Below are 12,754 nucleotides of genomic sequence, written 5' to 3'. Positions count from 1 at the left end.
CAAATGAAATGCTGCACTCTGAGTTCTCTGCTGTTGTCTTTGATCTGATCCTGTGTCTACCCTCCCTAATGAACATAAAAGATCTCTTGTTATATTGAAAGAAAGCAGGGGAGTTGTCAGTATTTGTCTCTACCATTGAAACCCAAGAGCAGATTATAATATCACTGTTTATTGGAGTTAGCTAAAAGCTGAGGACCCAGAGGTGGTGGTGGTGGTGGTGGGGGGGGGGGGGGGGGGGGGGGCGGAAAGAATTATCTCTGCAATGTAATAATTGAAATTAATCAGATGTTTAGAGAGCTGAGTTTGTGTGACCTGCTAATAATGTTTCTAAATGCGATTGGCCACTGAGGGATGTCTTTTTTTGAACCTGATTTCATTTGGTTTCTTTTTATAAACTAAATTGTGGAAGTAATTTAGCTCCGCATGCCAGATGAGAAGTGGGTACAGTTAAAGGAGAATAATTTCCAGTAATGTGTACTACCTCTCTTTGCTGTCCAGAGGCAAGATTTGCACAGCCAATTCAACTCATTTCACCTGCTATCAATAAGAGGCTGAATGCAACAAATGCTATGGGTCCAAGTAACCATCACACTGGAATTCGATGCTTCAAAATTAGATGCTTCTCCAGTTAAGCCGTTGCCTTATGCCTGCAAAGCTGGCATGTATCTGCCAACATTGGAAAAACTGGCCATTTATGTTATGTCTGTAAAGAACAGGGTAAATCCAGTCTGCCCAAGTACAATATGCCAACATTGAATAGGGGCCCTTCAGCCCACAATGTCCGTGGCGAACACGATGGCAAGTTAAACTAATGAGTGGGATCAAAGAGACTGAGTCATCTTCTATTTAGAGGGAAAGGCAAAAGCTCTCCATTGGCTGTAGTCATTCTTGCACACAGGAAGATGGATGAAATTATTGGAGATGAATTGATTATATCAATTCTTGCAGATATTCAGAATAATCACTGGATTCCACAATCTTTATCATTGAATGTCAGAAATGGGGGTGCAATTCCTTAGACAATAAAACAGTCTATGCCCGCATAAAGCAAGATCTGGACACAATTGTTTGGACTGATGAACAACATTTAATCTGTGTGCCTGTGAATACCAGGTAATGATGCATGGTGAAATCTATCACTGTTGACAACCTGGGGTCATCACCTATTGGGAATGTAACTTGACCAGCTGCATATATACTACACTTATAGAGAGTGTTAGAGGCTTGGTATTCTGAGTTGGGTGACTACTTTTCTGATTTCCCCAAAGCTCATCACCATCTACAGGCACAAATCAAGGGAATGGGATATTTGCCACCTACCTGGACAGGTGTGGCTCCAACAGCAGTTAAAGTTTAACTCTTTACAGCCCACTTGATTGACACCCCTATCTTTAATGCCCTCTACCGCAGTGGCTGCCATGTTCAACATCTACACATGTTAGAGGAATAAGTTCCCAACCAACTTAGAAACTTGGAAGTGTACCACAGTTCCTTTTGCATCACTGCGTCAAAGTTATACAACACACTTTTTAAAGGCATCCTGAGAATATTTTCCAGAACATTTTTTTTAGTTTAGATGCAGCACGGAAACAGGCCCTTCAACCACCGAGTCCGCACCGACCAGCGATCCCCGCACGTTAACACTATCCTACACACACTAGGGACAATTTTACATTCATACCAAGCCAATTAACCTACAAACCTGTATGGCTTTCGAGTTTGGGAGGAAGCTGAAGATCTCGGAGAAAAACCAAGTGGTCACCGGGAGAATGTACAAACTCCGCGCAGACAGCACCCATAATCGGGATTGAACCCGGGTCTCTGGCGCTGCAAGTGCTTTAAGGCAAAACTCTACCGCTGCGCCACCGTGCTGCCTACATCCCTAATTGGGGATGTTTTTTAAATGCTGGCTTTGTGATCAAAGTCCACATCATGTCAGCGAACTCAAAAATTAAGTTACATTACTTCCATAAGTAACATTTATTCAGGGAATTTAAAGGATGCAACATGATGCAGCTCTATAGGACTTTGTTTAGACCACATTTTGGAGAATTGTGTATAGTTTTGGTCACCCCATTACAGGAAAGGCGGGGAAGCTCTGGAGAGGGTGCAGAGGAGGTTTACCAAAAGGTTGCCTGGATTTTCAGCTACAGGGAGAGGTTGGATAGACTTGGAATGTTTTTTCTGGAAAGTTGAAGGTTGTGGGGAGACTTGTTAGAAGCATATCAAACTGAGAGGCATTAATAGGGTAGATAGTCAAAACCTTGTTCCCAGGGTGGAAATGTCTAACAGCAGAGGGTATAGCTGTAAGGTGAGAGGGGGGAAGTTTAATGAAGATTGCTGGGCTGTTTTTATACTCTGAGGGTGGTGGGGGCCTGAAACACATTTGCAGGTGTGTGGTGGAGGCAGATACAATAGTGGTGGTTTAAGAGGCTTTTAGATAGGCACATGCAAGTGCATGGAATAGAGGGCTATGGATCTTGTTCAGCTCGGCACAAACATTGTGGGCTGAAGGGCACATTTCCTGTGCTGTATTGTGCTATGTTCTATATGTTTCATGTTCAGGCAAAATATACCATACGTAAAGAGAAAATAAACTGTGCAGAGCATAGTGTTATATTAACAGAAAAACTTAATACCAGGGGGCAAAGATTTACAGTGAGAAGTTTAGCAGCGAATTGAGCAAGATAAATTTTAACCAATGATGGTGGTTACAGTCTGGAATGCACTGCCTCAAAAGCAGGTGAAGGCAAGTATTCTCCACATAAATTTCTTTTTGGATAAGCACTTGAGTCACCAAGATATGGTAAGCAATGGATCAAGTGCTGGTAAATGATACTAGTAGAAATAGATGTGGTAGACTGAAGGGCCTATTTCTATACTATGTAACACTATAGACAATAGGTGCAGGAGTAGGCCATTCGACTCTTCGCGACAGCACCGCCAATCAATGTGATCATGGCTGATCATCCCCAATCAGTACCCCGTTCCTGCGTTCTCCCCATATCGCCTGACTGCGCTATCTTTAAGAGCCCTATCTAGCTCTCTCTTGAAAGTATCCAGAGAACCGGCCTCCACCGCCCTGAGGCAGAGAATTCCACAGACTAACAACTCTCTGTGAGAAAAGGTGTTTCCTCTTCTCTGTTCTAATTGGCTTACCCCTTATTCTTAAACTGTGGTCCCTGGTTCTGGACTCCCGGAACATCTGGATCATGTTTCCTGCCTCTAGCGTGTCCAAACCCTTAACAATCTTACATGTTTCAATAAGATTCCCTCTCATCCTTCTAAACTCCAGAGCACAAGCTCAGCCGCTCCATCCTCTCAGCATATGACAGTCCCGTCATCCCGGGAATTAACATAGATACATAGAAAATAGGTGCAGGAGTAGGCCATTCGGCCCTTCGAGCCTGCACCGCCATTCAATATGATCATGGCTGATCATCCAACTCAGTATCCTGTACCTGCCTTCTCTCCATACCCCCTGATCCCTTTAGCCACAAGGGCCACATCTAACTCCCTCTTAAATATAGCCAATGAACTGGCCTCAACTACCTTCTGTGGCAGAGAATTCCACAGATTCACCACTCTCTGTGTAAAAAATGATTTTCTCATTTTGATCCTAAAAGACTTCCCTCTTATCCTTAAACTGTGACCCCTAGTTCTGGACTTCCCCAACATCGGGAATAATCTTCCTGCATCTAGCCTGTCCAAACCCTTAAGAAATTTGTAAGTTTCTATAAGATCCCCCCTCAATCTTCTAAATTCTAGCGTGTACAAGCCGAGTCCATCCAGTCTTTCTTCATATGAAAGTCCCGACATCCCAAGAATCAGTCTGGTGAACCTTCTCTGTACTCCTCTATGGCAAGAATGTCTTTCCTCAGATTAGGAGACCAAAACTGTACGCAATACTCCAGGTGTGGTCTCACCAAGACCCTGTACAACTGCAGTAGAACCTCCCTGCTCCTATACTCAAATCCTTTTGCTATGAATGCTAACATACCATTCGCTTTCTTCACTGCCTGCTGCACCTGCATGCCTACTTTCAATGACAGGTGTACCATGACACCCAGGTCTCGTTGCATCTCCCCTTTTCCTAATCGGCCACCATTCAGATATTAGTCTACTTTCCTGTTTTTGCCTAACCTTGTAAAACTACGCTGCACTCCCTCAATAGCAAGAATGTCCTTCCTCAAATTAGGGAACCAAAACTGCACACAATACTCCAGGTGTGGTCCCACTAGGGCCCTGTACAACTGAAGAAGGACCTCTTTGCTCCTATACTCGACTCCTCTTGTTATAGAGGCCAACATGCCATTCGCTTTCTTCACTGCCTGCTGTACCTGCATGCTTACTTTCATAGACTGATGAACAAGGATCCCCAAATCCCGTTGTACTTCCCCTTTTCATCAACTTGACGCCATTTAGATAATAATCTGCCTTCCTGTTTTTGATACCAAAGTGGATAGCCTCACATTTATCCACATTAAAATGCATCTGCCCAGTCCCCCAATCTGTCCAAGTCACCCTGCATTCTCATAGCATCCTCCTCACAGTTCACACTGCCACCCAGCTTTGTGTCATCTGCAAATCTGCTAATATTACTTTGAATCCCTTCATCCAAATCATTGATGTATATTGTAAATAGCTGCGGTCCCAGCACTATGACTGGATTATTTTTTTGTTCTTTTACCATAGGTACAGCACTTGTTCTTTGCCGGCTTCCTCTGGATAAGATCACTGAATGCCTTAGCGAGCTGTGTGCTGTGCAAGTCCTGGCATTAAAAAAGGTAAGCTGGGTTGACTTGTTGGAGCACAGTGTCTTCACCAGGAGTCGAAAGCGCACTAGTGCATAATACCTTTTCCGACCCCTACCTCCCTGACCGTAAGCTGCAGTTATCTTGAATTAAGCCCTCCCGACTTCTAGTTGGCTTTCCATTACTAATAACGCATGTGAAACTGTCTTAAGAGTTATTTACACATCATTTCCCCCTTCCCCATCGCTGTTTATTCAAGCCAAGTTTTCAGATTCTAAGTACTATTTTTGTTTCAGCTCCTGGCACAAGAGCTCAGCAATGACTTGGCTACAGACCCCACCATATGGTTGGATCGACTGGCTGTTATTTTTAGGTATGGTGGATTTTCGCTGGAAACATTTGTAGTTCTGTTGTATTAATGCAGTTACTTTGTGTTCCATGTTATTATAATGGTTCATTTATATATTTTGTACTTTTATAATGGTACAATTTGTGTTTCATTGATACGATGCTTAAGGAACTTGTTGCTTCAGGAAGATTAGTAAAATCTAGAAATTTTAAATAAAACCAAGAGAATGGAACTACAGGAAGGATATTGTTAATCTGGAAACGGGGCAGGAAAGATTCACTGAAATGTTACCAGGCTTTAAGGGCTTCAGTTATAAGAAGAGATTAGATCGACTGGGGCAATTTCTGGGAGGTTATGAGTCTAAGAAGTGACATTATAGAAGTATACAAAATCCTGAGAGGTATAGACAAGGCCACTGTTTTTTCCCCCCATGGTGGAGTTTAGAACTCAAGGGAATAGGATGAAGATGAAAGGGGGAAGATGTAAAAGAGACCTGCAGGCGGTGTACATGTGGAATAAGCAGCCAGAGCATGTTGCAGAGTAGGCTACAATCGTAACATTCAGAAAACAATTAGACAAGTACATGGATAAGAAATGTTTAGATGGATACAGGCCAAATACAAGCAAATTATTCTATCACGGTTATAAAGCCTATGGTTGGCATGGATGGGGTCTGTTTCCATGGCATGCCTCTCCGACAATGAAGTTTAGTTAGATTTCTTAAATCACTGTTCAGGTCTAAACATGGCGTATTGTACACATTTCAGGGCATTGCACTTTGCATAGTTTGGTCAAATCTTTGGGAAATAGTGCATACAGATTGACCTGCTGAGCACTTCTATTCTCAGCTTTTGCTTTGGAAACCAGTAGTTGGGACAAGTGAACGGTTTAGTGGAGGGATTAGAGAAACGGGAGAGTTTGCAGAGAATGTTAAGGGGAGAAATAAGAGGTCTTCATGATTATGAAGAATTTGAATAGAATAAATGAGAATCTTCCCCAATGACGGGGAGAATTGGGCAAAATAAAAGATTGTATGAAACAGTTAAGTATTTTGAGAGTAAACAAATTTGACCCTTTTGACCGTAGGTGACAGGCTCAGTGGTTTTGAAGAGCAGAGCCAGATCACACCCTATGTGTTTGTGACACCCTTTCAGATTATTTGCAGCAAGGGGTTCTCGTAGCTTTCGGACACTTTTGAGTGTGGTTATTTTTCCCCCAATTTATGTATTGAAGATATTATGCAATAGGTTGCATTTTGTGGGATTTGTAAATTTGAATCTGAATGATGTGCGATTTGGAGGGGAAATGTAAATGATATTACCATGTGCACACCGCCCTTGACCTAAAATGTAAGGTTGAGAGTTTGAATGGTGCTGTCAAATAAGTCATGCTGCATTGTATCTTGTAGATGACATACTGCAGCCATGCTGCACGGGTGGTGCAGACTGTCTAAGATGCTGTATGAGGTGCTTTGCTTTGGAAGAGGAATGGCTTGAATGTTATTAGAACTGCACTCAGATGGAAATTGGAGAGCAGTCCATCACATTTCTGACATGTACCTCAAATGTTGAAAAGGCTTTGGGTTGTCAGAAGACAGGCATTTTACCAAGGAATACATGTTGAGGCCTGAGCCTCAGTATTGTGGCTATAGTATTTATCGCAGTAAAACTAAAGTAAAAACAAATGATGGTGATTAATTTTATCCTCCTCAATTTGACCACCTTCCCCTCTCCTGTGGTGTTGCCAGGGCTTTAATTATATGTATGCTGATTAACTTGATATCCAAGTCCTTCATGTGTGTGCAGCAATGTAAGGTGATATCTTTACTTGAACTTTACTTTTACGCAAACAAGCTTCCCAGCAGTGGTCAGGAACAGTGTGGTTTGATGCTGCAACCCTGCTGAAGTCAGCTTAGTTAGCACAAAGTGGAACCTTCCTAACATGGACGATTCCGTTGCTATCAGCACATCTATCAGAAATTACGCAATGAAAATGATCTCTGTTAATGCTTGTGCCCACAATTTACACGTGGTTTGGCACCGTACCACATTTGCACCCTTACAAAACCGGAACGGCATCGCGTGATTAATCTTTAAATAGATGCATTGGCATCCCAATTAACAATTGCTTTGCTGTAGAGATTCCACACAGTACTTGCTCTACTGTGCAATTTATCTGACAGGACATCCCTGTGTTTAGTATTTAGCCTGGAACTGCAGTGATTAATCTGCATCCTGCCACATGGAGTATGGAACTGTATTTTCTCTTCCCTGATTAATCCTTACCATGCTGTAAAACGTCTGACTTGACTGACTTTACTCTTGTAATTCCCTACGAACTGGAATTGCACATAATGGGCTGGACTTGACCCAGCTTGCTCCTTGGAGTTGCTGCCTGGGCTAACCAAGTGTCTGCACCTAGCTCTCCTATCCGTGTGCTCCTGCCAGTTGTCTCGTGGTCATGCAGCCTTTCTGTGGTGCCATTGGTGGCAAGTAGGCACTGTTCTGAAAGTTCTTGCTGTCAGACCGTTTCACCTTTTCACTGGTACCAGTGAAAACAAATATATTAAAAGAATTTTAAAACGATTTTAAAAAGTAATAAATTGCTTAAATAATGACATATTTGAAAATGCAAAACTGCTCTTGTTTAATTAAATATAAAGTAAATCAAGAAAAATATACAAGATATTTACTTTAATGTGCCTTTTTAATAAAGGTCATTGATCCCATTCAGATTAATGCAGGTGCACCAGACACTTCAGTGTAAGTTCAGGAGTACACCAAGAGCTCTGCTACCCTAGCACAGACTTGCATGTGAATTGCAACTTAACTCTCCAGGTTTCTCCAGCTCTAAACATAACCTATTTGCTCTTGCCCTTATGGCCAGGCGTTTAAAGTCAAGAGCATCCATTATTGCATGTGAAGATTTATTATGCCAGCATAGCCTGTGATTGAGTTAATTGATATTGCTGTCTGTTGGTACGGATTTTTTTTTCAAGAAGCAATTACAATTGTAAAATAAACCACCTAATGAAGTTTGCGCAAGATTTTTTTCTAAATGTTGTCATGATATTTACTTTCTTTTCCCCTACCTCACTTCTCCCTCCATTTTTGTACCTCCAGGTTTGTGACTTGATGTGACATAGTGATTAAGATAAAGTAATCAAAGTCTACTGACCTAAACTTTACATAGGACAAGCAACAATCCTACCAAATTGCTATCAGTATGTTTATGCTAAACCACATAACTATAAGTGGCTGTCCAAGTACTAATCCTGATACTTTTTTTCTCCTCTATGTCTACAGTTGTAATTTTCCCCACATATAGTTAACTTTGTTCATCTTATTTAAATATAACCTGGGGTAATACCACCATATCCAGATTCACCAGTTGTGTAAAATGAAGTATTAAATTGGAAATAAAATCAACAGATTGAGATAATGGGAAAAGCAGAGGCAAAGAACAATTGACTTCAACAATTGAACACAAGCAAATTGATTTCAACACAACCTGATGTGATCCATTTTTGATCTGTAGGGGATAGAATATTGTCTCAATCATGAAACCTTTGAAATTATAGTTAAATATGTTTGTGGTGAGGATGGGATTAGAAGAACAAATATGCCAGGAGATTGCAGACAGCTGCAGGTCAAATAAGGTTGTTGTAGTAGGGGATTTTAACTTTTCCAATATTGACTGGGAAAATCATTGTGTGAAGGGTTTAAATGGGGTACAATTCCTCAAAAGTTTTCAGGAGAGTTTTCTCAAGAACTATGTAGATGCCCCCACACGTGAGAGGGCAACATTGGGAAATTGGGATGGGCAAGTTAGAGAAGTGTATGTGGAGGAGCCTTTTGGGACTAGTGACCACAGTTCGATTAGGTGTAAGATAGTTATCGATAGGGACAGTGAGGGCCCACGTGTTCAACTGGGATAAGGCCAACTTTGAGGGTATGAGAGAAGGTCTTGCTCATGTTGACTGGAACAGGTGATTTGAGGGGAAAGGAACCGCGCCAAGTGGGATGTTTTTAAAAGAGTGCTGACAAAAACTCAGGATACGTACGTCCCTGTTAGAGTGAAGGGCAAAGCAGACAAACGTACGGAAGCTTGGCTTACGAGGGAAATTAAGGCATTGGTCAAAAACAAGAAGGATGCATGGGATAGGTATAGGCAGCTGGGATCAAGTGCATCCCTGGAGGAGTTTTGGGACCTAAGGAGTAAACTGAAAAAGGAGATCAGAAGGGCAAAAAGGGGCCAGGAGATAGCTCTGGCGGGTAGCATTAAGGGCAATCCCAAAAGATTTTATAAATACATAAGCAGAGCTACCAAGTAGTGTGGACTTTCCGCATTTTGTACGGAAATGCGATAAGAATACTGATGTATGATTTTGCATTGTTAAATAACGGATTTTCTTAAAATCGGCCCGACTTCCTGTTTCATTAACATACCACTCGCCAATGGAAAAGTAATAACCCGGTGAAATTGACTTAAGATCTTGCTGCTTAAAAAATGCAAGGATATAAAAAGTCATACTGTACCTCTAAAAATTATAGCAGACTAAATCTATTAGTATTTAAAATTTCAAGATCTGGATGATTTATTTTTTGTAAGCTTTGATCTGCCTGTCCCGCTCCAGGTTTAAACAGAGCGCTGTCAGTTTAATGTGTGGGAATTTAAACGAAGAGCTGTCGGCTACAGCACTATGGGTTCTAAATATAGCGCTACTGGCTGGAGCGCTATGGGCTTTAAACATAGCGCTATGGGTCACGGACTGTTCGGGAAAATTCTCGTATAACAATGAGTCTTTGGAATTCTCTATCTCAGTGGAAGTAGAGCCTTTGCTTATTTTTCACGCAGTGGTAGAATTCTGGATAAGCCTAGTGGTGAAAGGTTACCAGTGGGATTGCAGTTACATTGGGATTGGGATTGGCCTTGATTTTACAGAACGGTGGGTGGGCTCAAGGGGGAGAGAGGGAGGGGTGGAGAGGGAGAAGGAGAGGAGGGAGGGAATAAGAGGGAGGGTGAAAAAAAGGGAAGAGAGAGGGAGGGTGGGAGGGAAATGGGGAGGGAGGGAGAGAAAGGGGGAGGGAGGGATGGAGGGAGGAAGGAGGGAGCGAGGGAGCGAGGGAGGCTTCCAATATGGCTTCTACATCATCATCTGGTGCTAAAAGCAGGAAGCAGCCGTTCAAACAGCTGTATACAAAGAGATGGCAATGAATGCATAACTTAGAAGAAGTTGGTAGCAAAGTTATGCGTTCTTGTACTCTTACATGGGTATGACCGCACATTAAACACAGGTACTAGAATACTGAAATGCTCTGACAAAACTTGGCAGCTCTGCATAAGGGTTAAAAGGGTAACTGGAGAGAGAGCCAGAGAGTGAAACCTTTCAGGAATCAAAGCGGTTAACTCTGTGTGGAGCCACAGGAGATGGGCAAGGTCCTCAATGAGTATTTCTCCTCTGTATTTACCGAGGAGAAAGACAGTAGGACGGAGGAACTTGGGGCAGTCAATGGAAGTGCCTTGAGAGCAGTCAGTGTTACCGTCGAAGACGTCCTGAAGGTACTATCGTGTATGAAGGTAGACAAATCTCCAGGGCCTGATCAATATACCCAAGGACATTGTGGGAAACCAGAGAGGAAATTGCGAGAGCCCTGGTTGAAATTTACGAGTAGTCCTTAAATACAGGAGAAGTGCCGGAAGACTGGAGGGTGGCAAATGTTGTGCCTCTTTTCAAGATGGGCTGCAGGGAAAATGCTGGGAACTATAGGCCTGTGAGCTTAATACTAGTGAATATTCTGAGGGATAGGTTATACAGGCATTTGGATGGGCAAGGGCTGATTAGGGATAGTCAGCATAGTTTTGTACGTGGGAGGTTGTGTCTCACAAATCTGATTGATTTTTGAAGACGTGACCAAAAAGGTCGATGAGGGCAGAACTGTAGATGTTGTATACATGGATTTCAGTAAGGCATTTGACACTGTTCCGCATGGTTGGCTTCTCTGGAAGGTTAGATCTCATGGGATCAATGCAGAGATAGCTGAATGGATAGCAAATTGGCTCTATGGAAGGAAACAGAGGGTGATGGTGGAAGATTGCTTCTTGGACTGGAGGCCTGTGACTAGCCGTGTGCCTCGGGGTTCGGTGCTGGGCCCGTTACTGTTTGTCATCTACATCAATGATTTGGATGAGAACATACAGGTAAAGATGAGGAAATTTGCTGATGAAACAAAAGTGGGTGGTTTTGCAGAAAGTGAAGATGGCCGTGAAAGATTGCAGCAGGATCTGGATCGATTGGCCAGGTGGACTGAGGAATGATAATGGAATTTAATACAAAGTGTGAGGTGTTGCATTTTGGAATGTCTTACAATGGCAAGACCTACACAGTGAATGGTAGGCCTCTGGAGAGCGTTGTAGAGCAGAGGGATCTAGGAGTGCAGGTGCATGGTTCCTTGAAGGTTCCTTGAAGGTCGAGTCTCAGGTCGATAAAGTGGTCAAAAAGGCTTTTGGCACATTGACCTTCATCAGTCAGAGTATAGAGTATAAAAGTTGGGAGGACATGTTGCAGTTTTTTCAGACGTTGGTGAGACCGCATTTAGAATATTGTGTTCAGTTCTGGGTACCATGTTATAGGAAAGATATTGTCAAGCTTGAAAGGGTTCAGAGAAGATTTATGAGGATGTTGCCAGGACTAGAGGGTGTGAGCTATAGGGAGAGGTTGTGTAGGCTGGGTCTCTTCCTTTGAGCGCAGGAGGATGAGGGGTGGTCTTTTAGAGGTGTACAAAATCATGAGAGGAATAGATCGGATAGATACACAGAGTCTCTTGCCCAGAGTATGGGAATTGAGGACCAGAGGACATCAGTTCAAGGTTAAAGAGAAAAGATTTAATAGGAATCTGAGGGGTAACTTTTACACACTAAAGGTCGTGGATGGATGGAACAAACTGCCAGATGAGGCTAGGACGATCCCAACGTTTAAGAAACAGATAGACAGGTACATGGATAGGACAGGTTTGGAGAGATATGGACCAAGCGCAGGCAGGTGGGACTAGTGTAGCTTAGACATGTTAGCCAGTGTGGGCAAGTTGGGCCGAAGGACCTGTGTGCACACTGTATCACTCTATGACACTTCCGGTGGCGCTGGTGCCAGCTGCCTCCACCTTCAGCCTGGTATCTTTTTGTTTTTTTGTTTTTTTTTGTTATGTTGAAGTGTGTTTTTTATGTTTTTTTTAAATGTTTTAATGTGGGGGAAGAGGGTACGGTAAGGGGGATACCGTCCTTCAGTCTCTTCCTGGAGAGGACGCGACTATTATTCGAGTCGCGTCCTCGCCCCCCCCCCCCCCCCCCAGCGGACTACCTACTGGATTGGCGCGGCCTTTCCTGTCTGGACCGACCAGAGCTCCAGCAGCAGCGGGACAGCGCTGATACATCGCGGGGCTGGCGATGCCTTACCAGGGATCGCCGTCTGGAGCCCGGAGTGCTGGGCCTGCGGCACCGACATCCTGGAGCTGTGGTTCGCGGAGCTCCCAACGCGGGCGGCGCTGACAAACATCGTGGGGTCCTGCGACTCTGCCCGGCTCGGCCTGCGGACTCGGGAGCTGCGGACTCCGGTGGGAGGCGGCTGATCGGGAGGTCCGGGCCGCTGAGGAGG

The 12,754-nt window shown here is 43.4% G+C and overlaps 1 protein-coding gene across 1 annotated transcript in view; it reads left to right on the top strand.

The window, feature by feature from the left end:
• tnpo3 (transportin 3) overlaps positions 1-12,754 on the top strand; it is a 68,308-nt gene that overhangs the window by 24,031 nt on the left and 31,523 nt on the right. Inside the window, exons 13-14 of the mRNA XM_033040008.1 lie at positions 4,696-4,787; positions 5,051-5,127. Of these exons, the coding sequence (XP_032895899.1) occupies positions 4,696-4,787; positions 5,051-5,127 (169 nt within the window). The remainder of the gene's footprint in view (positions 1-4,695; positions 4,788-5,050; positions 5,128-12,754) is intronic.

The sequence above is a fragment of the Amblyraja radiata genome, chromosome 21 (genome assembly GCF_010909765.2).
Source record: "Amblyraja radiata isolate CabotCenter1 chromosome 21, sAmbRad1.1.pri, whole genome shotgun sequence".
NCBI lineage: Eukaryota > Metazoa > Chordata > Chondrichthyes > Rajiformes > Rajidae > Amblyraja > Amblyraja radiata.
This window is presented reverse-complemented; position numbering and strand designations above follow the sequence as displayed.